The 26,262-nt window shown below is 47.2% G+C and overlaps 1 protein-coding gene and 1 long non-coding RNA gene across 3 annotated transcripts; both read left to right on the top strand.

The window, feature by feature from the left end:
• Positions 1-829: 829 nt before the first annotated feature.
• Positions 830-18,724, top strand: Gmppb (GDP-mannose pyrophosphorylase B). Of its 2 annotated transcripts, none has more exons than XM_077690328.1 (8): positions 830-989; positions 1,444-1,589; positions 1,661-1,741; positions 5,128-5,319; positions 9,626-9,781; positions 10,453-10,662; positions 13,467-13,649; positions 18,501-18,724. In XM_077690328.1, exons 2-8 carry the CDS (start codon positions 1,461-1,463, stop codon positions 18,630-18,632), a joined length of 1,083 nt encoding a protein of 360 aa, XP_077546454.1. In that variant the 5' UTR covers positions 830-989; positions 1,444-1,460; the 3' UTR covers positions 18,633-18,724. The 2 variants fall into 2 exon arrangements, with proteins under 2 accessions (XP_077546454.1, XP_077546455.1); XM_077690329.1 differs by lacking the exon at positions 830-989 and adding an exon at positions 1,091-1,112.
• Positions 18,725-22,293: 3,569 nt separating this feature from the next.
• Positions 22,294-25,417, top strand: LOC144159070 (uncharacterized). The gene is made up of 3 exons (XR_013320232.1): positions 22,294-22,465; positions 22,529-22,664; positions 24,921-25,417. It is a non-coding gene; the product is annotated as an uncharacterized LOC144159070 (long non-coding RNA).
• Positions 25,418-26,262: the final 845 nt, after the last annotated feature.

Genomic DNA, 26,262 nt, shown 5'->3' with positions numbered 1-26,262 from the left:
AATGGTCTTTGCAACACGGAAAAAGAATGACAGATTGAGCCTTGCAGCAATTTACGGTCTGGTTACTGAAAAAACAAACAAAAAAAAAACCCTTTTCGGGTTTTATTGTAGCAAAAAAAAAATGGCTGCGGCTTAGTTCAGCTAACCTTGGAAATGCAAAGAAAAAGCTTGGCTTAGTCTGGTTCAGCCTTGGTTTCGCTTGGTTAACCTTCGATGTAGCTGTTTTGCCGACCACGGCTCAAAGCCGTTCGGTCCCGTGCAACGCTCAGAGAAAGAGGCCTGGCCTCGGTTTCATTCACCGTGAACGGCGCGTTCCTTTGACGTTCCTCTTCGCCGGGCGCAAGGCGAGCCACGTAGCCCGAGACGACCCCGCGGCGCATGCGTGGGAGGCTGCGTGGGTGGTCGGCTGGCTATCAGGTGATCGGCCGCATCCGCCGCGGAGCTGAGCAGAACGACTGAAAACGGGGCCTTGTGCGCAGCGCCGAAAGCAGGCCCGGCGAGACATGTGATGCGCTTCAAGGGGTATGTCCCAGGGGGTGTGCCTGGTCAAAAGGCGAACTTGTGCACCCGCGGCGAAACCGCTGGACGACGCACGTGGTTTCGAAGTCTGGTCTCGTAGAGCAAAACGACTGGTGACATTCAAAAATCCCGCCTCACTTTCCGATACCCGCCACTGGATCGTAATGCTTTAAATCTTAGGGTGCGCTTGTCTACTACAGGAATTAGAAAAACTCACCAGTTTATTGGCCATTTGCATGTTATATTTACAGCAGCCAACGGAATTAAGTTAGACCAGCACCTAACGCCTCTTCGCGGGAGCGAAGGGGCCATCGTTATCAGCAAGATGGCGTCATTGCCGGCATTTGCTATCCGGCGGCTGCAGCTGCGAGTCTGCGAAAGATTGCATTCCGCCTCGCCCCCCCTCCTCTCAACACGCGGACTGCCGTCGTGGCACGACGAAAAACATGCTGAGCTGAGCTACGTTACCGGTAAGCTGCCAAACTGTACGGTCTTTTCATTTTAAACGACGTAGTGTGCCGAAACGTCGGCCTCGTTCGCCGCTGGTACAGCGGCTCAGCTTCGTCCGGAGTTCCGAGAATTGTCAGCTAAAGGTGCGGGTAGCGATCGCGTGGGAGCATTCGATCTTGCGTACGTTGATCTCGGAGCGCCGACGTGGAGAGTGACGGGGTTGTCGACGTGCAAAACGCGGACGACGCGTGTCACGTAGGGGCCGCCGCCTCTGGTGACGTGACGGGCGCGGTTCAAACCGTGGCTGAAACACTGTCGAGGGATCGAAGGGTGTAGACCGCTTGCAAGAGCGCTGACGTTCCCAGTCAATTTAGTGTCCGTGTTGTCGTCACGTTGTTTAGGTGTCATTTTCGCCTGCCTAAGACATCGTTTTTCTGCTTGTCGATTTCCACTTTCGTTATCCATCTCCTGAAGATCGCTAAAGCAAGAACATGAAGGCCCTCATCCTGGTCGGCGGCTACGGGACGCGGTTACGACCGCTCACACTAAGCCGTCCGAAGCCGCTGGTGGAGTTCTGCAACAAACCAATGATGATGCATCAAATTGAAGCGCTTGTGGAGGTGAGAATTCGAGCGCGCCTGGCGCGTTCAGTTGCTCACGAGAGTGTGACCGCACCTTTCCGCTGTTGCAGGCTGGCGTGAAGCACGTAATTTTGGCCGTGAGCTACCGCGCCGAGCTACTTGAGAAGGAAGTGAAAGCGGAGGCTGACAAGGTAAGGCGCCTTTTTTAAACCACTTTTGCAGACAAAATGCGAGTTTGGTTGATTCCAAAGACTGCCTCCTTAGAATAACACTGACACCACCTTTAACGCAAACTTCACTCAACTAGGCTATATATTAGGAAAAAAGAGAATGGCCATGCGACCCACTAGCTCATTTCCCGCAGTACAATACAACCTATGACATATTATGGGCAGCTGTGCGGTTGGCTAGGGTCGGCAAAAGCAAACGCAAGTTAAGCAGGGATTATAAGCTTGCAGAACGAGCTATTTGTGCTTAAATTTGATGTGTAATCATTAGTAAGAGTGGTGGGGTAAACAGTATATGTTACGAAAGTGCACGTAAACTTAGAAGCACCAGTGCGTACGGCTGTTTGTACTGCGTGCACTATGCTTGTTATAGCTGCACAGCTGTCCGCCATTTCGGGGTTGTCTTGCACGACACTGGCCGATTGGTGTAAGCAACATTGTCTTACACGAACGACCGTTTGTCGAGCATATTCGATGTTTCACAAAACGATTACTACCAACTGTGGCAAAAACAAGCCAGGCGCGAATACACTCAGAAACAAAGCAAGGGTGGACAACGGTCCTAAACGGTTTGGTGGAACCACCTAGGAGGACTGACTGTAAAGGCATTTCCCAATTCGCTGCAGACTAAACAGAGCACTAACGTTTGCTTGAATCTGCATACGTCATCGCAGATGCCACAAAACACGGTTTAGCGAGAGAATCAAAATTTTGGCTTAATTCATGAATTTCTCAGTGAATAAAACATCGTTTGCTGCCAAACAAGCACTGGGGGGTACTATAAAATGCCAAATCTTTTAAATAAAACAAACTTGCATTTTGTCAGCATGGTCCTTTAATGGAATTAAGCTGCTTGATAAGCTCTAAAGCTATTTCTTAGGCCGGTATGCAAGACGAGTCGTTTGTGTTTCGAAAAACTGAAGCAAAGTTAAAATTGTTTTGGCTGCGCAAAACTTTCGTGCTAGTGCCGCCCCACTTTACTGCCAAACATAAAAGTGAAAGCACCATGAACCAGTTCGTTACGAGTATGAACAAATGCAAAACAAATTTGTTGCAAGAAAAGAACCTGTGATTTGAGCTTAAACAACAAAACAATCAAGTGCATTGGTCTGATGGAGGTGTAAGGCAAAAACAGCCGTGTTTCGAGATTTCGGCACATGTGAAAGACCTTGAGGGGGTCGATTCGATTGTGTTTAACGCGCCGACGCAACGCGGGCGATGAGGCGCGCCATAGTGGAGGGCTCCGGATTTAATTTTGACCACCTGGGGATCTTTAACGTGCGCCGAAATCTTGTACACACGGGCGTTTTTGCTTTTAGCCCCCATCATAAAAGCGGCCGCCGCGGCCGGAAATCGAACCCGCGACCTCGTTCTTAGCAGCCACTGAGCCACAGCGGCGGGTACTTCTCATTCACTTAAATCATGATATCAAGATGCATTGATTCCATACTCTCAGCACCAGTGCGAGCAAGTAACAAACCAGAGTGGCCAGGCAGCACAAAAAGCCTCGATTGCGATTCAGAATCAAGCAAAAACCGTGTGAGAGCTTACATTATTTATAAGTTCTCATTTTAATGCCAAAGACTGCGGCTAAATTTGATTGTTGTATTATTGTGCAAAAACAACGCGATAGCAGCAGCGCTGTGCACCACGGCAAGTGATCATTAAAGCTTTCAGAATTGCAGTGGAGCGCAGCGGATTCTGAATGAATTCAAAGCCCCTCATTTCAGTCGAATGACATCCGATTCGAATGACATTCGGACGCCAGTGTAGCTGGGGTATTAGGTGGGTGCTTGATCATCTACAGTGCTTATTTTAGACTTGGTGCTTGCTCTAAGCTGAGCATGATCCTCGACACTAAATTTATGGCCCCCCCCCTGCACTGTTGTGCCGGGGGAAAACGCACTGAAAGTTGCTGGGGTACGATTGTGATGCGCCCTGGAAGCAGCGGGAACAAGGAAAATGCGCGAAGCATTCGAGAGTCTGGTTGTAATGATGCTGTGGTTAACCCTTTAAGAGGGTCGAATTTTTTCGCCAAATGCGACCCCCCAGGGTTGATTTTTTCTTGCTGCTGATTTAAATTCTTCGGATGAATCTATTTTGAGAAAAAATTATCGTAATTTTTTGCGGTGACCATAAAGTGACAAAAAAATCGTTTGTTTTGTTACATATATGTGGTTTATTCATGAGTAACACAAAAAAAATTCTAAATAAAAACGAGAGAGTAACAAGCCGGCACCTTTTGAGTGAATGAAAATCAGATAGACATCAGTTTCGCGGGCGGAAATAGCGGGAAGTGCCCGGAGGACGATACTGAAACCAGCCACTGCGCAAGCGGCCGATACTGAAACCAGCCACTGCGCGAGCGGCCGGATGCGGCTGCTCGCGCAGTGGCTGGTTTCAGTATCGTCCTCCGAGACGATACTGAATTTTATGGCGCACCGGCCATAAAATACAAAAAAGGAGAAATGAGCCTCATCAGTATCGCAGGTGACCTTGGTCTGTGGAAGGCGCAAGAAGCGAGAGGCATCCGGGCGCTCGGTGGGCGATACCCAGCGCGCCCCCTCGTTCGTGGATGTGCAAGCGATAGCCGGCACACCGCTGAAGTAAATCATGAAAAAATAAAAAGAAGAGCCATCGGTGCAAGAAAAAAATTTAACGTATTTCCGAAGTGTGGCACCACATGCCACGCAAGAGAAGTTGGCGAAAGAGGCACGCTTTTTAAAGATACAAGCAATGCCGTACATGTACGTCATTGACCACTTTGAAAGTGTTTGCAGATGCCGTACATGTACGGCCGTGACCCTCAAAGGGTTAAAAATTTGCACTGTGCAAGAGGTAGTTCATTTTGTCTGTAATGCTGGACACGGGTTCGATTCCCGGCCGCGGTGGGAAGTGGCAGTGCAACGCCAGCACGTGCGGGAGAAAAAGCAAGTACAAAAAAACAGAACTCCTGCTGGCGCAGTTTCAGGCAGGGGGCACCCGAGCACTGTGAAGGCGGGAAATTTGAAATGCATTGGATAAACCTCCGTGGAATTCATCATGTTAGGAATGAGACAGGGCAGATAAGATTATGATGGGTGGTCAGAGCGAGCGGACAACGGTGCCACAGCCCAGTATGGTGTGTCACTGCTCTGCACTTTCGACAGCGTTCACATTGAGTGGAACGCCTTTAATTGTTTTTGTTTCCTGTTTGCGATAGAATTGGTATCTTTGTTATCAAGACGAAGTAGTCGTTTTAATGAACCAAACGTGTAATTTGTCTTCATGGCAACGTTAAAATGTCACGTCCGATATCGACCAGTCGGCCGGCCGAGGAGGTGACCCCTTTGGTGGTGTACCTTTCGCAGCTTGGTGTGAAGATAACGCTTTCTCAAGAGGACGAGCCCTTGGGGACGGCTGGACCGCTGGCCCTCGCCAAGGACCTCCTCGCCAATGAAAGCGAGCCCTTCTTTGTCCTCAACAGCGACGTCATCTGCGACTTTCCTCTCAAGGAGATGGTGCAGTTCCACAAGCACCACGGCAAGGAGGGCACCATTGTCGTAAGTCTCCGTGTTCCCGTTTTAAGAGGGCAGATGGGTCTTCGGGGTTGAATAACGGTCAAAAAATAGTTTTCTGCAGAATGGCATTTTCGGTACCCACAGCAATGTTTCTATCAGTCTACAAATTTCCTCATAAAAAGGCACCATATTTTATTGGAAATAGCATTTTAAAGTGCCATCTACAGCTCAGTTCACGCAGAATTCAATGGTGAAACCGCGTTTTTCTTGCAATGCGAAGCTACCATTTCACCCTCGCATTTGTCAGCACCAAAACAGGTACAACTAACTTTTTTGCCTCGGATACCTAAATGTATGGAGAATACAAAGTTGGAAACAAATTTTTCAAATGGAGGCTTTGGAAAATTATTTTGTTCAATTCACGCTACCTCTGAGCCATGTATGGCAGAGCGCGGGAGGAGCGAAGTTCAGCGTGTTGTAAAATGAGCAAACGTAGCTAAATCAAAAAAGTTCCTCCAACGTTGTAGCCTTTAGTCATTTGTCTGCCCAGCCACGGGATAATCACCATTCTGTAATGCGTAATTTTGTAATTAATCGACCAGATTTAGGGGAAATCCCCAAGGTGGAGTAAGTTTCTGCAAAGGAAAGTTTGACATCCACCTAAATGCAGCCGTACGGCTACAAAAGAAAGCTATACAGCTTTTTTGAAGCTTTACAGAAAGCTGTATAGCTTTCCTTTGTAGCCGTACGAACTTTCCTTCGTCATTTTGTAATTGTGACCCGAAATAATGGCAAGTAACCGTTATCTCAAAGAATAATAAACTTACGAAAAATCTAATTACAAATTTGAAATCAGCACGAAAAACTCGATAGTACTATGCAGTTTCAGTAAAGCAGGTTCGTAAATAAAAATAACTCCAAGAACAGTCTACCCCATTACGGCGAAAGGCCTCGGGCGTAGCGCCAAACGCAGAAAGTGACCTAGTCGTCGTCGGCGGGGTCACACGAATGGTAAAAAAAATGGGCACCACTGTAAAGAGAAAAATAAAGTGGGTTGTGTAGGATTGGAACTTGGGTTGCCAGGAACAGTCAAAGCCACAGCGCTGACCCAACACTGCCAGTACAGAACAAGCATGCATGCGCCGAGACGTGCACATAAAACGTGCATGTGCAGGGGCATAGAACAGGTGTTTGCGGAGAGCGCTGACTGTGGGGAAGCCGCAGTTTGTGTTGCGGCCGCTCTGTTTGTCGGAGTAATTTGCATCTAGAGACGAAGAAAAAGAAGGGAGATGTGCAAGCATGATGTAGCTGTAAGCAGAGTTACTTGATTTAGGAGTTGTGAAATTCCCAGAGGCCCCATGCATCAAAAAGTGGCCCTACGATTGGTCCACTGTTTTGTATTTTTTCCTTACGGTGGTGCCATCTGTTGGTGGCTAAATAAACTATACAACGTGGTTCGCCGCTTGACGACTGGGGCGAAAAATGGTACTTGGGTGCTTGCGTAAATTTGTTATGCCGAAGAAGCTCAAGGTGTTCAACCACGCGAGTGTTTTATATGCATTGGAACCAAAAGTAGCAAAAAATGCAACCGTGTGGTCAGCGAGACGCGTTGTCGCCTGCGAATTGTCGTCTGCTGGGCATCATCTGCAGTCTTTTGCGGCAGAAAGAATTAAAACTTTGCTTCGACAGTGTTCCGCAAGCTTGAAAGGATTGTTTAGAGCCACTTGATCGGCTACTGGATTAGTTTTGGCATATAGTGTGATGTAGGCCGAGCGACAACTGCAAATTTAGTACTTCAGGTCGGACCTATGTTGTGCAGGAATGCCCGCACAAGCACAAGTTCCGCAGAAGTAGAAACAATTGCAACAAGAAGCCGCAGTTGAGGAAGCAATGAATCACTTAGGCAACAACAAAAATAAAAATTATGCAACTTTAACTCTTTCGGGACTGCCGGAAAAAGTGATGAAAAAGGGAGGTCTCGGTACAAATTTCTTATTACATAAAGCAAAGGCACCATGCTGCTTTAGCATATACCAAAATGCAGTTAATTATATGTTCTTTGACATACAATACCATGTTTTGCTTCAACAGTGATGATAACACCATGAAAAAAATCCTAAAGTGAGGACTTAGTTAAAAAACTACAGATAAAGATAGAAAAAAAGCGCAAATATAAAAATATTCAAAAAGAATAAAATTATTTCAGGATATACAAAATATGACACAATGCTTTGTTTCTTCATCGCGAAAGTTTGATGCGGCTAGGCGCAACCGGTTTTTTGTTTTGTGTGTGATCTCTGGCACTAGGGCCATGGATACGTCGTTGCCCAGGTACATGCCAGGCTCTCGTCTTAGCGAAATCTCGATCCGTTTCTGCGCTGATGGCAGATCACCACCATAGGTAGTTAACACCCTAGCGAACAGATATAAACCAGTGAGAACATATTTTGAGCGCACATACCTACTCCAGAGCTGATTGAAACCAAAACCAACACCCACCTTTGAGCCCGATTTGATGTTCTAGGTTGATCGACACCCGAATCCTCACTTGAGCTGAAATCCAATCTCTAAAGTCGCATTCCGACTCTTCACTGCCACTCCCATCGTTAAAATACACAGTAGAAGGCGAAGATACGCGAGACGAGACGACGCGGGTTTCTTATCGCGCTCAGCTCGAGTATGATGCCATGTTTGTTTACATTTGAAACCACCGCCCGTCAGAATAAAATATCTGATGCGTTGCCGCTTAGCGATAAAAAAAGAAACTTCACAAAAGAAAAAACTCCAGTTTTCAAGCTATCTCCTAGATGTCGCTAGGTGTTCCATCGAGCGAAAATTTGTATTCTGCAGGCGTGCGAAACCATCGATCATATGTGATCGATGGCCTATGGGAGCGGTCCTGAAGGAGTTAAAACCAAGTTACCGTTAAATTGTCACTGTTAATAATTACTTTGTCTTTTGGGTAGTGCGTGCGGCGGCCACGGTGGCGCCACCATACGCATGATCCAAAGCAGGGGTTGGGAATGGTGGGGGGGGTACAACAGTGGCGCGCCGTGTTTAGAGGCGGAGTTTCGCGACTTCCTACATCAAAGAGTACTGGCTCTAAGAAAGTCTGACAACCGCTAAGCTTTCGTCTTCAAACAACATGAAGCAGAGCCATTTTTTTGGTCGAGGCCACCCGTATTACACTGCCTTCCATGTTGACCAGAAATGGCTGAAGAACAATTCTTTCTAAACCTGTCTTTGTGCCCATTCCTTGCGTAGCAGCCGTTCCGTGCGGCCACGTGATGTTACTGCACGGTTTATGTGAGGTTCTGCCAAACTGTGTCGTCGTATGGAGGAGGCAAGAGACTCTTTTTTAGCCTTAGCACGGCCGATGCCGTGATGCCCTGCTGGTGCGTAGCTCATTGCAGGCTAGCGGTGAAGCTAGGTACGCCTACTGCTTTCATTGGTGAGTAGGTGATCTGGCATCACAAGAAGTGATGCGAGGGATTGGGATGAGGCATGAGTGGGAATTTTGAAAGACATAGCTCGCACACTGTAATATTACGACGACCACTGGAAAAAATAATTGTGCCACCGTAATATTAAGTTTGCGCTACTCAAAAGGCTAATGCACTTATTTTTTCATGTCAAGGCGGAAAAACCTTCGACGCTAACTGCGCTTGGGTGGGTCTCATCCTGCGGGCTGCAGCTGACATTTGTTCCACGTTTTTTTTCTGTGTCATGTGATTTTAGACCTAAAAAAAGCAGAAGTATCTCCACAAGAAAAACTTAGTTCATAAAAACTGGCAAATATACGTAAAAATCTTTGCCTGAATGTGCATGTGAAGCCAGGTTTTATGCGTAAGAAGCATGTATTTTTTTTGTCTCTATTTTTAATGATCTTATGAGGCAATTTCAATCACTCTGTTGCTGTTGTTCACTCTTCAGCAATGAACCATGAAGAAAATCACTGCTTTTTTGCTGGGCACGAAGATGCGGGTTCGATTCTCGGTTGTGGCGGCCGCTCTTCTGTTAGAGGCGAAGAGTGAAAACGCCCATGTGTAAGAGATTTCAGCGCACGTTAAAGATCCTCAGGTGGTCAAAATTAATCCAGAGCCCTTCACTACGGAGCGCCTCTGCGTTGCGTCGGCGTGTTAAACCCTACAATCAAATGAAAAATCAAATCAAATATTGCTTTGACAGTCGGAAATGAATGCTGTGGGCAAACTGAGCGTTGCCTTATGCTGTTCGCATTTATCTGCTATGGTTGTTTTGTGCTGCGATTGTTGTATCGTAGGAGGGCTTTTCCTTCATGCCCTTGTGCTTGCAACAACCACCGCGCTGTCAAATCGTTGCCACGCAGGTGACGCGCGTCGAGGAGCCCTCCAAGTACGGCGTGGTCGTCTACGACGAGGTGGGTCGCATCGAGAGGTTTGTGGAGAAGCCGCAGGAATTTGTCTCCAACAAGATCAATGCCGGCCTGTACATCTTCACGCCCGACATACTTAGACGCATTCAGGTGAGCAGAGTGCCTCTCGCTCTTTCACCCTGGGTGCTGATTGGGAAGCCACTAAATTTCAGGGAGAGGCAACAGGGATTACTGGTGCTTTCTCAAGTGTTGATCTCTGCATTCCTTTTGCTTAGAAGTATCCGGGATCCTGGTTGGATCTCAGCTGCAAGAGAAAATAGAAAACTCTTGATGTGTTGTGAATGCATTAATGTTCATTTTAATGCCCGAGACGCCTTGATTCTGCCTCGCATTGTCGAAGGGCTTTGTAATCTTGCTTCTTGAAACACATTGCTTCGCGGCTCACTTTAACGCTTTCGAGTGGCTTTGATCTGTCTCCTAAGCATTGCGCCGCTGCTTTCTCCTGCTGTCGTGTATTACTGGGACAGCTGACAGCGATGGGGGATTTCACTGCCTGTCTGTTTGCCAGTTGGGCTGCTTTCTTCCGCTACGTTACTTCATCTGTAGTGTGCTGGCATGGACGGCCACCTTTCACTACTGCCGAGTTTACGCTCGTGCTACGGAATGCTTTGAGCTATGGAACACTTCCCATGGAGCCGTTTGACAGCTTGCGATGCCAGCTTTTTCACTCAGTGAGCCGCTTGATGCTTCTGCCTTATTGTCTCGCTGGGCTCTCGCCTCTATCTGAAGACGACTCAGGCAGCCTTGTTCCAACCTTTCAGGTGAAGCCGACATCGATCGAGAAGGAAGTCTTCCCGGCCATGGTGTCGGAGGGCCAGCTGTTCGCCATGGAGCTGCAGGGCTTCTGGATGGACGTAGGTCAGCCGAAGGACTTCCTCACGGGCATGTGCCTGTACCTGCAGTCCCTGCGCGCCAAGAGCCCCCAGCGCCTGCTGCCCCAGGGGCCCGGCATCGTGGGCAATGTGCTCATGGTGAGGCCACGGCCCGAAGGGTCTTGTTGTTTCCCTTCACACCATAGAGTTTCCTACTAAGATATACGCCTCGGGCTTCGCGATTGCTGTGCCGTCTGCCGCCGCTTCTCCGCGGCGTTCACGGAAGGAGCGCTGCTTGGTTGATTGGGGCTCATGCAGTGTTTTGGCTCTCTTTCACTTCTTTTAGCCTTTCCGCGCCCTGACAGACTTGTTACGGTGACATCTGTAAGCAAATAGTATGTTTAGGGTGCTTCAAAAAACAGCTGCGTCTTGGTAGAGTGGAACGCCAACAAGAGCTACCCAAGGAGGCGGTTCTGTGCGCTTCTAGGCCGCTCTTACGGACGTCGGCGATGGCAGCAGCACCAGTGTCACCTCTGAATACGTTGGCACTAGCAAATTTGGTGATCGCTCCGTTTAGACCTGCTGCTGGCGCAGTGAGAGGTGTGTTTCGATTCGCAGCGCAGACAACTGATGTGGCTCTGTTCCGAATATATACGTCGTAGAAAGATATGACTAGGGGATGTAGTTACCCGATACCTGACAATTACTTGTGCCTTTTGTGGGAGTATAAGCCACGCGGAAATGTATAGTATATTCCAAGGCTGCGCGTCATTAAAATATGTACCCACTGACGCCTAATAGCAGTAATTGAGGAAAGTTAATGAAACCACGGAAAAATAAATGGTCTGCAAGTCCAGAAGAAACAGAATAGTTCGTACGGGAATGAAAAAGCCCTTTGCCACTTAAGAAATGCTAAACGTTCGTCTCGTGGGGCTCACTGGACCAACTAGCTAAATGCGAAATGCACTTCTGTTTCTCGCATAGGAAAGGGGTGGCGGAGGGGAACTCTTAACTATCGTTTTGTACAAATGCGGAGTGAAATCAAGACATGGGCGTTTTAGTATTCAGGCACACAAGCTGTGCGTTTTCTTTCCTTTTGTTTCCTTACTTTAACGTAGCGGATCGCTCGGCAGACGCATTTTTTTAACTATACAGGGTAAGTGCAGTTCACACGTGATAAAAGGTGCCTTTGGAAGAGTGTGATATCTGAGCCCTCTGATTTTAGTTTATTCTGAGCCCCCTGATTTTAGTTTGTTCTAGATTCTGCAAGCTGCCTGTGTCATATTATGATGTTTGAAAGAAGCGTTTAGTCGTGGACGCGGATTACTCTAAAAGCCCATGTCACGCTGCTCGCGGAAGATATATTTGCGAGCGCTCACCTCGCAGCAAGACGACCCCGCATTAAATTTTTTGTCGTGTGCTGATTCCACAGTATATCTTTTCATTGTCCATCGTACTTCTTTCGTAGAATTTTCGTGAAATTTATGCCACACTGGCTTGTACAGGGTAGTGATCAATATCTGAGGTATGATATGCTGTTAGGTACGAGTGCTCTGCTATATTATGTATGCACACACAACCGATTTACACAGTACTGTATAGCCATAGCATGACTATCTGAGGAAACGCTGCTTACAGAGCTTTATTCTCGCCATTAGTGCTTCCCTGAGGCTTGCAGCAAAAATGTTACGCCGATCAGTGACTTAGCAGTGCCGATCCTTTAGGTTCTTGTCCCTGCATGGCAGTTTGAGCTTTCTGCCAGCCATTGTGGGTACATAAACTGCTCGTAGAGGCGCGAATGCTAGTGGTGTCTTTATGTTGCAACTTGTAAATTGTAATACAAGTAATCTCTATGTTTGGTAATCAGCATTATCTTTGCCAATTTAGTAGGAACGCTGCTGATTTATTTTTCCTGAGAAAAGCGTGGCTATGTGTGAACCGTCACTGCACTCACTGATGGCCACTATGTTTTAACCGCCAACCTGTGCCTGCAAAGAACGGCAACTGTAACAGATTACCCCTCCCAAATTTCGCCTTTGGGTTCTTCATCTGGTCTATGGCCTGAAAGGAAGAGCTTGCTGAGGCAAAAGATTCATGCCCTGACTGTCAACACGGGTCAGTCCAAAAAGCTGCGGATAGGTGTAACTCGTAGGGATAGAAAACAAGTGTTGCAATTAAGGGAACAGATTTACCCGCTGCAGCCCTCTAGCTCAGCCTAAGGGAGAGCAGCGGAGCTTGTCTGGAAATGTTTTGAGGAGAGTTAAGGACAACTGCACTCAAAATTCACCTCAACCAAATTGATTTTTTATGTATCGTAAGTAGTACCACCAAATCTGCTGGGTTGAGTGGTAGACCCGCGAAACGCCTCATTAATCAGTCAGAAGCATTAAAAAAAAACTCCGCCGCAGACCACGCTGCACCTGCTGGCAGATCGCGTAAACAGCCATGACGCGCCTGTGACGCTCCAGCGGACAGGGGCTTCTTCCTCTGGCCAGCCACGCAGCTGGAGAACCGGTCAAGCTCTGCTGCAAACGCTTCACCCATTTGCTGCCCCATGCGTGCAAAGAGCTTGCGCACAGGCTTGCCCTTGAGCTGCTGACCGCCTGGCCGCTCGCTGGACGGCTGCAACATCACTCCAATGGCCGCACTCTTCTCTGTTTTGGTTTCAAAATCGCCGATTTTCGCTGACCACTTGCGCGCGTATTTCAGCTGATGTATTTAGAATCCTGCTTTCTTTTTCAGCAGACTATGTGGAAATAGTGTTTCCATGAGGTTGAAATTTAGCAATTGGCCTTTAACACGTGGATCAGCCAAGTAACAAAATGTTCACACCACTGGGCTTCCTGAGAAGTAGGTGAAAATGCGGTCCAGGCTGGAGATACCTTGCTGGCCCTGTTAGGTTGCCATTCAATGCACCCACTCACCCGAGATCTCTCTCCCTCTCTCACTTTTTGTCCCTACAGGACCCGACGGCGCGCATTGGCAAGAACTGCCGCATCGGCCCCAACGTCGCCATTGGCCCCAACGTGGTGGTGGAGGACGGGGCGTGCATCAAGCGCTGCACCCTGCTCACAGGGGCCACCATCAAGTCACACTCGTGGCTTGACTCCTGCATCATCGGCTGGCGATGCACCGTCGGACAGTGGGTCAGTCGCTCTCCTTCCACCAATCGCATTCGACACGTGAGGGGGGGGGGGACATCTCGCGACAGCCTCAGCGATTTCCGAGGGCTGTATTACTATTTTCCGGAAAGCAGTGCTACTGGGTTTCGGGGAGAAGCTTTGACAGTCTCTGTTGCAGTTCCATAAATTGTATGAGGAGCACGATCCTCTTTCTGCTCCCGAGGAAAAGGATGGTGTCACAGTTTCCTAAGGGGTGCTGTGCCGAGAGGTTGACTGTCGAGAAAACAGGGCCATTAACTCTACAGGCCACCGGTGATGAAGGGGTGGCCGTGTGGAGCGCGAATTTCGACGACAGGAGCGAAAGAACGAGACAGAGCCTTGAATACCGGGACGAACGAAGGGAGGTTTATATTTCAACAGGCGAAGTATGGTACAGGGCTGAGAACACAAAACATAGCCGACAGGTAATTCGAAATAGTACAAATGTGAGAGAGCTGAAGGTTACAAGATGATACAAACGAGGGGAATCAATAACAAATGTTACAAAGCAGAGGAGTTAACTAAGCATGAACAGTTTGATGCATGTGTAAGACACGAACGTCCTATGATATACAGGCCGGGGATGCAGTGCTGTCCGGAAGGGAAGCTACTACATTTGAATTGTTGTTTCGGTTTAGGCCAGGCTATGTGATGATGAACACGGAGCTTCAAGAACACAGGCGCACGTTGGAGTTTTCAAAGGCACGGGTCATCAGTGACAATGCACGCATGGACAAAAGTCACTGTGACATCATGGCATTCAAATGATACTGCGTGGTCTCTGCATAAGCGCTCCTTTTTTAAGCCTGTGATCATGGAGAAAGAAAAACAGAGAAGCACCGACCGATGTCAGGCTGTCTATTTTCCTTCGCTCTCCCTTCGCGAATCGTCCGTTGCTGAACACTGTAAAAGTTACGTGATTTCCAGGCTAAACCCGAATGTTCTTGTGGCTGCAAAGCTGTTGCCGATTATTTTGTTATTTACTTCGCGCTTCGATGTAGAAGGTGCGGTGTCTGTTTTCGCAGCACCAGCCAAAGGATAACCACGGACACCCGGATCGAGAATGTTCTCGGGGCCTCTTGAGGGGGGGGGGATAGAAAGGGAATGCGCAATGAATCGAGCGGCTGTACAGTTATGATAGACGGTATACAATAATATTAAAAAGTTGTACAATAATATCAGGTGTGGTATGCGTGAGTTTGTGAAAAACGGCATTCCACTGTCCCCTTACGAAAGAAGCGGGATCCTTATTCACCAAATCTGTCGTCTGCTTGTGAAGAGCAGGAATTGTGGGAGCTGGCTGTGTAAGAGGGTGGGACCTCCCGCATTTGTCGACGGTGCAGAGGCCTTGTCGCAGATACTGGTTGGTTCCTGCTCCATGTGATGCCATGTGTACTGTCAGTAACGGCGTGGGGATTGTGGATTGGTGCATTCCCTTCTGGGCAAAACAGAAAAGCTGAAGAGTGATAAATGTCTTAGCAGATTTGGCACGAGACATAAATACGTTGTGACAGAATCGCAGTCACTAACGGCAGAGAAAACGCACCCGAATTGAAAACACTGCGGCAGCGAACGCGCGCCTGCAAAAACAAAACGAAAAAAAAAATGGCGGCTCAATGGCACCGGCCAATCAGAGATGCGGAACGGGGGGCTCGACTCGAGCAGGCGTGCTCCTGCCAACCAGCGGCTCCGAAACGACCTTCGGTAAATCGGTGGTAACGGTCGTTCTCCTCATGCGACGCCATTTTGAGATGGCGCAAAATACACACAAAGAAATCAGCTACAAAGCGAGCCAAAGATGGCCGCCGCCGGCAGTCTGCTTCGACTGTGGCGCGCGCGTGAAGTTCAAGCTTTTTTAGCCCGGTTTTCGGCGTTTTACGGCTCCCGCTGCAATTTCAAAGTCGTTTTGGAGATTATTCCCGATCATATTCAGCGGTGAAACTTTTAGAGTAGGTGCTTGAAGCTATAAAGACTTCAACAATGTGTTTCCCAAAATGCGTATCTTCGCGATTTTGGACCATTCTAAGACCCGCGTCCCCCCTTAAATAAACATTGTGATAGGCAAGGGTTAGTTACTAAACGAAGCTTATTTATGAAAACAATGCGTAGTATTGGTCTACGAGAACATTCCCATGTAGGCAGAGGACCAGTGATTCCACAATGGTTAAATAAACATTGTGATCACGGAGGTACTAAACCAAGCTTATTTATTAAAACAATGCATAGTATTGGTCTACGAGATCATTCCTGTGTAGACAGAGGACCAGTGATTCCACAATAACAGTGCAAGGTTAAATAAACATTGTGATAGGCAAAGGTACTAAACCAAGCTTATTTATGAAAACAATGCGTAGTATTGGTCTTTGAGAACATTCTTGCTAGTTAGAAGACCAGTGATTCTGCAATAACGATGCAAGGTTAAATAAACATTGTGATAGGCAAAGGTACTAAACCAAGCTTATTTATGAAAACAATGCGTAGTATTTTTCTATGGGAACATTCCCATGTAGGCAGAGGACCAGTAATTCCACAATAACGATGCGAGGTTAAATGAACATTGTGATAGGCAAAGGTACTAAACCAAGCTTATTTATGAAAACAATGCGTAGTATTGGTCTACGAGAACATTCTCATGTAGGCAGAGGACCAGTGATTCCACAATAACAATGCAAGGTTAAATAAACATTGTGATAAGCAAAGGTACTAAACCAAGCTTATTTATGAAAACAATGCGTAGTATTGGTCTACGAGAACATTCTCATGTAGGCAGAGGACCAGTGATTCCACAATAACAATGCAAGGTTTAATAAACATTGTGATAGGAAAAGGTACTAAACCAAGCTTGTTTATGAAAACAGTGCATAGTATTGATCTAAAAGAACATTTTTACTATAAAATCACTGGAATTAGCCAAAAATTTTAAAACTGTTGGAGCTCGAACCTAGCGCTATAACATGAAACATGATAAACTATGACTCTCTGCTTAGCCCTCGGAGGCTGGAACAGTGAGGTTTCTGTTAGCAGTGCGCAAAAGGTTATCAGGAGTGTTCCTGATAACCTTTCCTGCCCACACCTATTCAAATGTATAGTATAAAGTTTGAATTTTGACGTTTTCCCAATTGAATTTGGTGCCTTCCAAGTGCGCTCTGATAGCTGGCACCATCTACTGAGTAGTAGAGACACTTTTGTTTTTTCACGTGGTGCCGATTCTTGTCATGTGGTGGGCGCTTTGAAGACACAGCGATAGTGCTGACATCGCGTGCGACCACGCCGCGGTAATGCCGCATTTCGAGCGATTCGGGCTAGCCTACACAGAAATTTTTGGGTGTTTTCGGAAAGGCCAATGACCACAGGGACCGCACGGTCTCTACTGATGTGGAAGACCTACGCCAGGAGGGGATCGATGACTGCCGTTAGGGCAACTGCAACGTCGCATATTACGAGCCTCACCCTACTCTGCACGACTACTGATCAAGTAGAAGAGGCTGCCATTGCCCTGGCCATCTCTCGGACGACCGCAGATACTGTTATAACAGATTTGCAACAGGCATGCCGAAATCACCTCCATGGAAGAGTATCCAAATGTGCCTCAAACATTCTCCTTTACGTCCGCTTCACTGGCGAGTCAAAATACTCTGGACTCCAGCCCATTCGATTCTCCAGGGCAATAAAGCCACCCATAATACTGCCCGAGAGCTAACCCACCGAACACCATGAGGGATAGAGGCTGCGATCCCCCGCTCACCTACCACGAGATGAGCCAGCATTACAGGCTCGAGCGCAAGGTTTACCGCAGGGTTTACTGCGGGCCCACGAATCGTTAACGCAAGCCCAGGAGAGATTACTTACTGCTTCAACGATCACATTTCCCCACTTGACGAAATTGACCTGCTATTAAGTGCAATGCACTTCTTAAGCGACCCTGAACCTGCGTCCACCGGCGATGTCCGCGCACGTGGAGATAAGCGCGCGCAGCCTGGCCACTGACATGGCACATACCCACGTGGGGGATTGGCCAGGAATCTCCTCGTCTTCCTTGGCAACGGGGGGAGATAAGATAAGAAGCCATGTCAGCGGCCAGGCGCGCGCTGCCTGGCCGCTGACATGGCACATACCCACGTGGGGGATTGGCCAAGAATCGGGCGTGAGAAGGGCTAATGCACCTGCTTAAAGGAGTACTGACACGAAATTTCAAAGCTGAGATCTGCTCTAGCAATCAAGTACAACGACAACACAAATAGGTGTCTGTGAATAAATGCATATTTCTTTCTTTGTAGTTGTGTGTGTGTGTGATCTCTCTTTCGCGAACATTACCGAACTGCGCAAATTCAACTCGTGCATTCGCACTTTCACATTCTTCCCCTCGGGGAAATGCGGGGAATTTTTTATTCGAGCCAGTACTCCGCTCTGTGTCAGTTTTGTAGCAAACCCGGCACGCTCTACCGTATGGTGTGGGGGTGTAAGAAAAACCCCAAGTTAGACAGAATTCCTCGTCCGTCTCATGAGCAGTGGGAGAACGTGCTGTCCAGTTCCAGTCTGGAACACCAGCTTCGGTTGGTTGGAAGGGCCGTCGCAGCTGGCACCACGAATGGGCTCCTGAAATGAGGAAACCACTCCACAATTTCTTTTTGTTAATAAAAATTGTATTCTCTCACTCACAACTCCACATTTTTTTTTTGCTAATAAAATTTATTTTCTCTCTGTCTCTTTCCCAACGGGTTGCTTGGGTGCCACTCTGTCTGAGGTAGCCAGTGTACCACAGCAGATGTGTTGAGGATCTTATTGGTGCTGTGTGGGTCAAACTCTAATGCATATCATTGTTTTTTTTGCCTGCAGGTTCGTATGGAAAACACCTCCGTTCTAGGAGAAGATGTCTTTGTAAAAGATGAAATTTATATCAACGGTGGCAAGGTCCTACCTCACAAGGCCATCTCAGACTCCGTCACAGAGCCCCAGATCATCATGTGATCATCACTTTTCTTGTTTTTATACCATATTTTTTTACCCGTAATTTTCTTGCTGCAACTTTTTTGCATTAAACGTTATATGAGCAAAGTCAACACGTCAGCTTCTGTGTCTTCACTTTTGCAAAGTGCACCAGTCACCACACTGTGCAGTTTATTGATGGTAAGTCTTTCCATCATGCACTCATACATCCTTTGGCAGGTGACGTGGATGCAGTGGCTAGTTCCTCCCTAAAAGTTGATAAGATCAGTAGAAAACTGCTGCCTAGTTGTAAGAATCTGTGAAGGAGATTTTGGCTGGTACATTTAAAGCTATAGGTGGTATTCATTGAAAAGGTTAGCTGTAAATTTTTTCGCTTGGCAACACTGGAAACGACCACAAACATGGCCGCTGCGCCACTGACATGGCGCAGCTTGTGCCAGTGCGCCTGCATGCCGAAGAAAACAAAACACTGGCGTGCGTCATCTGCTCCGTTTCAACCAGATTCTCAATGGTGGTGTCAACAGAGATGTTATTAATCGCACTCACAGTGGAGTCGAGTCATTACTTTACATTCGGTGGAATAGATCGTTTGGAACGTTCAACACAAATCGTGCTGAGCACGGCCAAGTATCGCCATCGCGCGGGGCCCGATGTAAGCAGTGAGGGCATACTCGCTTTGTTGCCTGCATGCATGCCTCACCAATGAATGCAAGTGTCAGGCAGTGAAGTGGAAGAAGATGACGATGAAGACGCACTCTGCGGGCCACGTTCTCATACAACGAGGGCACCATCATCATCGTCGGATATTGGAATCACTCACCCCACACTCACCAGCCGGGCGTCCGATGAGAATACCAGCGAGGACGCAGAAAGGAAGGACGGGAAGGAGATGAGAGTTGCGGGTGAACTGCTGCGGCGACGCAGTGCTGTCGGGAGCTCAACCCAGTGGGCGGACACCTACGGAAACCATGCGCACCTACTGTCAGCAGGTGATTGCCAAGCATCGGGAGCGGAAGACCGTGCATCCACGAGGGCCGCGTTGGTTGCCACTGCGGGAGCCCAGGACACAGTGTACATGCACCTTTATGCGTGACCTGGCCCCCACTAGCGACGCCATGCCATGGCTGACCCCTACCCACACTGCCACGCCTCAACGAGACTAAAGGTGTGACAGGACTGGGGAAACTAAGCCGTGTGCTGTGTTCTTTCGTGTAGCTGAACGTTTGTTGTAGGCTTTGTCCCTATCTGCTTTGACAATTGCTTTGTCCCTATCTAATTGTCTACCTTGAAGCTTGAAAATTTTAATATTTCGGTTCTTCTCAAAAGAAACTAAATTAAGCTGCAGTATCAACGTTAAACGTGACTTCAGCAATGCTTCTTTATGATCGCAATAAACCATCGATTTTTGTATGCATCACTTACAAACCTTACGAATGACTGTAGAAAGTTTCACGTGAAACTTTGGGTTGCACTGAATTTTTGCATACTTAGTTTTATGTTATAACTACTATTAACGACGAAACCTAAATTGTTTTTTATTATTTTGTGCAGTACCAAAGTAAAACACATAGCTTCTAGAGGTATTTCTTTGTTGTTTTTTTTAGACAAAGACCCGAGATTAGATAAGGCGAGACGCGATCGATGCAGGCGCGTACAACACGCTAACTTCACGCATTGTATCGCCCAGCATCCTTTTAAGACTCGGAGTTCTGTTTTATTAGGATATCTTTAATTTTAAAGCCCATTATTGTGTTATAATATATATTTGTTTCTGTTAAAAGCACACCACAGATGTATGTCTGCCAGGGTAGTCGTCGAGTTTATCGTCCCTTAAAAGCGAAGCATTGATGGCGTCTGTAACACGAAATCGCCGATTGAACTGAAAGGGAAAAAACGCTCCCCCGGGGCAAGAATCGAACCTGAGTCCCTCGCGTTATGAAGCCGACGTCTATCCGATTTCTCCTTTTCAACATGGTTTAAGTGGTTTGAAAAACTCAGACGACAACCAAAGAATCCGCCACAGAAAGCCTTGCGTTCAACCATCGTCGTCGTTCGACGGACGGGTGCAGGATTTTTCTAAATCGATATTAACTCTCACTCCCTTCTGGTCTCACCAACAGCTTTTTTAAAAATGTCATTATTAAGCGCGAGCTCTGTCCTTATCGTTATTTATTTCGTAGTGGTTTGCGCTTTTTTTTCGTATGCTTCATTCATCTAGCCCACCAGATGGTATTGATGCTGTATAAAAAAGTTCAACCACAAGTTCTTGTTTTCGTGCTAAGTTTTTTGTTGGTAATTCCCACTTTTCATGACGCAGGATCTCTGGAGGAACAGGGGAACAAGGTGAAGACGTTGTCGCAAATGTCATCACGGAGGTGCTAGGAAGTGGTTCGAATAACTCATCTCGCGAGATCCACTAGCCACGGCACAGGATTCGTGCCGCACGTGCACACTTTGAACCTCGTCGCTTCGGTCGATGCCGAAAATGCCTGAAGCAACGCGAAGTACGACGAAATGGGGAGGGCGGTTTTTGGAAAATTAAAGATTTTTTGGAAAAAACACGCTCAGTCCGCGCAGGCAGCCGAAGCCATAAAAATTTCCCCGCATTTCCCCGAGGGGAAGAATGTGAAAGTGCGAATGCACGAGTTGAATTTGCGCGGTTCGGTAATGTTCGCGAAAGAGAGATCACACACACACACACACAACTACAAAGAAAGAAAGATGCATTTATTCACAGACACCTATTTGTGTTGTCGTTGTACTTGATTGCTAGAGCGGATCTCAGCTTTGAAATTTCGTGTCAGTACTCCTTTAAGCGGGTGCATTAGCCCTTCTCACGCCCGATTCCTGGCCAATCCCCCACGTGGGTATGTGCCATGCACAGAGACAGAGAGAGAGAGAGCTCTTTAATGTGGGCGGGAGAGGTCAGCTCTGCTAGCGGCAGTGCTTGCTACTCCAGATGGGGATGATTACAATGCAGTGAAGTGAATGTGAGAAATCGGGAAAGCAGCAATAGAGAGAAAACAAAAGTTGAATAAAAATGGCACGCAATGTAGTGCAAGGAAAAAACTCGAAATAAAGTTAAGCAAAAGAGAAGAAAAATTGAGCGAATGGAGCCCAGGAACGCAGAGCGCCTAAGAAGGAAAAGGAATCAAAGCGTACACAACGACGCAAACGCGTACAGACGTAGCCATGCGCACAATGGAAAAATTATTACAAAGTTTTGTCTAGTCCTGAATCTCGCAGAAAACGCAGAAGAATCTTCGTCCCTAAATATGAGTCATTGTTGTTGTCGTGCCATGCACAGACACCTATTTGTGTTGTCGTTGTACTTGATTGCTAGAGCGGATCTCAGCTTTGAAATTTCGTGTCAGTACTCCTTTAAGCGGGTGCATTAGCCCTTCTCACGCCCGATTCCTGGCCAATCCCCCACGTGGGTATGTGCCATGTCAGCGGCCAGGCAGCGCGCGCCCATCTCCCCCCGTTGCCAAGGAAGACGAGGAGATTCCTGGCCAATCCCCCACGTGGGTATGTGCCATGTCAGCGGCCAGGCAGCGCGCGCCCATCTCCCCCCCGTTGCCAAGGAGGAGGAGGAGCGCGCGCACCCGCAGCTGTTGCTATGTGGACGGACGGCGGTCGCCGGAATTCAGGGTCGCTTATAAAGTGCATTCGCACTTAAAAACTGCCTTGGGAAGACAGCTCCCAGTGCCGAACGCAACACGATGGAATTCTCTTCAACGCTATGAAGTTCATCACTGAAGCCCTGAAAGGGAGGGTGGACGCAACATTCGACGCAAATTTTGTTGCCACGATTGCAGCAAGAGGAATACCGCTTCATTGACGAATACTGCAAGGTATATTTCGATGATTTCTTTACGATTAAGGAGTGCGTTTATTGTATTTCTTTATTTTTTCAGGCGATGTACGCTGTGTCAAAGGCGCTGGACATCTTGCAAGGCACACAATGCATGTACATGGGCGTCCAACAGCCAACGCTTCACTCAACGCTTCAGCGGTCCCTCCCGCCGCTAAAGTAAAGGCAGTCACGAAGCGGTGAGCGAAATCTCGTTCGATCTCATCTCGTGATTCCGCAGCGACGCTAATGCGTGCATACCGAAGATTGTCCGATTTTATATATAACTTGTACCTCGAAGGGAAATCTCCCCAGCAGTATCACACTAGACTTTTTTACACCCTGTTTGGCCGAAAAGGGTGTAAAAATCCTTTTTTCATCCGTACACCCAAAAGGGTGTACGGATGAAAAAAGGGTGTTGAGCTCAACACCTTTAAAGGGTGTTGAGGATGCTCAACACCCTAAAAAAAGGGTGTTGAGCATCCGGCATGTGCAGTGGCAATGTGAATCGACTGAGCGCGCAGCATTGAACACAAACAGTCAATACGCACAAGTTATAGTTGGAACACAAATGAATGGAGCAAGAAAACCAACGGGGTGCAAGCGGTACAGGGAGACCATACTTACTTAGTAATATATGTGCTCTTGCTTTTATATAGGAAAGCCCCCCAATCGAGTCGGTGGGCTTGTCGCAAAAACAGATATTTTAGCGCTAATTTTGGAAGTATGAATTTTACTATGAGAATACACAAATCAACACGCGGCTTTGCAAAAAACTTTTTAATTACGACGTAGATTTTGTGTTCTATAACTTATAGAATGTTATTAAATACCAAACAAAATTTTCCCGCCACCTCAACACCCTTCAAAAAGGGTGTTCGTTATTTTATAAACCTTTTTCCCTGAAGGGCGTAAAGCTACAAATTAGGGTGTTCGAAAATAAGAAAAAGGGCGTAAAGAAAAAGGGTGTAAGAAAAGACCACCAACTTAGAAAAAAGGTGAAGAGACCTCCAACTTTGGAGGCATTTTGTACCTGATTGATGATTGATTGTGGGGTTTAACGCGCCGACGCAACGCAGGCGATGAGGCGCGCCGTAGTGGAGGGCTCCGGATTAATTTCGACCACCTGGGGATCTTTAACGTGCGCCGAAATCTCGTACACACGGGCGTTTTTGCTTTTCGCCTCCATCAGAAAAGCGGCCGCCGCGGCCGGGAATCGAACCCGCGACCTCGTGCTCAGCAGCGCAACGCCTTAGCCACTGAGCCACCGCGGCGGGTCAGGCATTTTGTACCTGTTTACACGGGTGGACTGAACATTTTCTGCGAGTGGTGGGTGTTTTGTACCTCACGATGTTTAAATCAATATGAATTGGCATAATTTATTACCAGTGGAGCTCTTTAAGCTTGAGCTATTTTTGGTGGCGTTAGCAAAAAAAAAAATACAAAGAAAAAGAACTGCAGCTCCTGTAAAGGGCGCACCACCGCAGATAGAATATTATAACAGTGAAGTCGGCTTTCGAGCTTGCTAGAGTGTGAGCACAAGGGGCGTATGCGTATGCGCACCTCTTACTATACCATTTCAAAGGTACTAGGTTTTTTTAATAGTAAAAGGCAAACAAATTGGCACGATTTGCAGTAGTGGTGCAAGGCTGGAGAAACAGCATAGCCGGGGACCGACCTAGCTTGTGTCCCCCTTGTATCCCCTGACAGTGGGGGGAGGAGGGGACACACTGGAACACCCTTGTAAAATTCGGTTAAACTCGGCCTCACCCTTCAGCGGTCATCCTAGCTTAGCAAGAACATTGCAAAGCTTAGCAAAAGCAAACACAACAAAACTTAGCGACACCGGAAGAAACTAGGTCGACCCCCAGCTTCGCTGTTTTTTTTTTTGCAACTGAACACCTATTTCACACCGTTTCAACACCCTACATTAAGCCAAGCGTGTTGCAGTCGGTAAACACCCTATTCGCCACACGACTATAGTGTTTTTAATTTTGAAGGTTCAAGTTGGTGTTTCACGTGCCAAAGCTAAACTTGGGGCATGAGGTGCACCGCATATGGAAACGAGCGATAATTGCATACGAGCAATTATTTTTTTTTTGCGTTTGAAAATTTCTTGCGAGTAGAGGAGTATATGAGGGGATGTCTTGTTCTTTACCGTGCTATTATGCATGGCCTTAATAAATGAACAGCTGAACACCTTTTCCACACCCTTTCAACACCCTAACAAAAACCAAGGGTGTTGAACTTGATCAACACCCTTTTTTTTCACACAAAAAGGTTGTAGAGCTAGGCAAAGGGTGTTGAGATTCAAGAAAAAGGGTGTAAAGGCCTCCCAGCACCCTTTTTCCACTTATGCTACACCCTTTTTGGCTAAAAGGGTGTAAAAATGTTTTGTGTGTACCATACATTGCTCCTGTAACCCATGTCAGCACAGGTTTTCTCACGACCTGCAGGATACCAGTCTTGCCCTGGCAGCGGCAGTCCATCCCAAGTTCAAGCTCTCCTGGACGGTAGAAGAGCGGAGAGCGGCAACATTTCACATTTTCGAGGAAGAGTACCGAGCGCTGGAAGCATCTTCCAGTGAAAATCCAGCAAGTTTTGACGGAAGCGACGAAGAAGAATTCTTCCAGCTGCCGCAAGCCTCTCCCTCATCCACCGAGGTGCAACAGTTGGTAAACGATCCAGGAACAAGTCTGAGCGAGCTGTCGAAGTTCCCCAAGATAAAGATGTTCACACAGCGGAATACGGGGATTCCATCCTGCGCACCCTCTGAACGTCTGTTTAGCAGAGGACCGACGTATTCGCCATCAATAGAGGGAAGCTCTCTGATTCCAACTTTGAAAAACAACTAATTCTATGCTACAATGATGTTTGCAAATAAATTGTTTGCAGCGAGAGTGCAGCAACAAAAAATAAAGTTACTTATGATGGATAGAAAACTTCCGTTATAAAAAAAATGAGGCGTGCACAACGATTGTTGGTTTGGGCCTGAGTGTGCATCATTTTAGGTTCCCCTCGTGTAGGCTTTAGTACATGTAATTTTTACTACTCGCCTGCCTTCGAACGTTTCTATTAAATAAGCCAAATCTTGTTAGCTATTACTTAGTTCTATACAGTATCGCAAAAGTAACGACGTTACTTTTTGTAGTAACTGTAACTGTAACGTGTTACTTTTGGAAAATTGGTAACTGTAACTAACAGAGTTACTTTTTTGGGTTAGGTAACTGTAACTGTAACACTAGGCAGTTTTTGTGTATCGTTACCGTGTTTGCGTTACCGTTTACCGTGTTACCGGAAGCGCTGGCGATGGTGAAGCCTGTGCCGGTAAGTTACCGTTTGCGGTAACTCTCGCGCTGCGCAGTCTACTCCCGCAAACACGGTAAACGGTTACGTAAACACGGTAACAATATGCTAAAACTGCCTAGTGTTATTTTTATCGGTAACGTGCCCATGACTACAAGCTGCTTCTCATCTTCGTTGTGAGGGCTGCCATAAGGCGAGTGCCTGTTATGTTCCGCCCTTCCGCTACAGCCAAGCATGTAGGTCTTCGTGGTCCAGTAACTTCTTGTAATTCAATCGAACGAAATGAATTCAAAGCTCTGTGTCGCCTTGCATTCAGTCTTCTTTGCAGTACATGAAGTTCGCGTCCTCTTTTCCAATCTCCGGCCGTTATGAACGCCCGTTATGAGCCCGTCGCATCGCTGTCTGATGAATTGTAAAGCAATTCATGCTTGCCAGCAACCATATACAGCCCGTTCCGCCATCACACGACTGCGCCGATGATACAATTCACTG

Source organism: Haemaphysalis longicornis, unplaced genomic scaffold (assembly GCF_048455015.1).
Source record: "Haemaphysalis longicornis isolate Haplotype H1 unplaced genomic scaffold, Haemaphysalis longicornis Haplotype H1 scaffold_10, whole genome shotgun sequence".
NCBI classification, from domain to species: Eukaryota; Metazoa; Arthropoda; class Arachnida; order Ixodida; family Ixodidae; genus Haemaphysalis; species Haemaphysalis longicornis.
This window is presented reverse-complemented; position numbering and strand designations above follow the sequence as displayed.

Bases quoted from the DNA above. Each gene is read 5' to 3' on its own strand.
- Gmppb (XM_077690328.1), top strand. From the start codon at position 1,461: ATGAAGGCCCTCATCCTGGTCGGCGGCTACGGGACGCGGTTACGACCG. The intron at 10,663-13,466 runs GTGAGGCCACGG...TTGTCCCTACAG, and splicing joins TCGTGGGCAATGTGCTCATG to GACCCGACGGCGCGCATTGG. The intron at 13,650-18,500 runs GTCAGTCGCTCT...TTTTGCCTGCAG, and splicing joins GATGCACCGTCGGACAGTGG to GTTCGTATGGAAAACACCTC.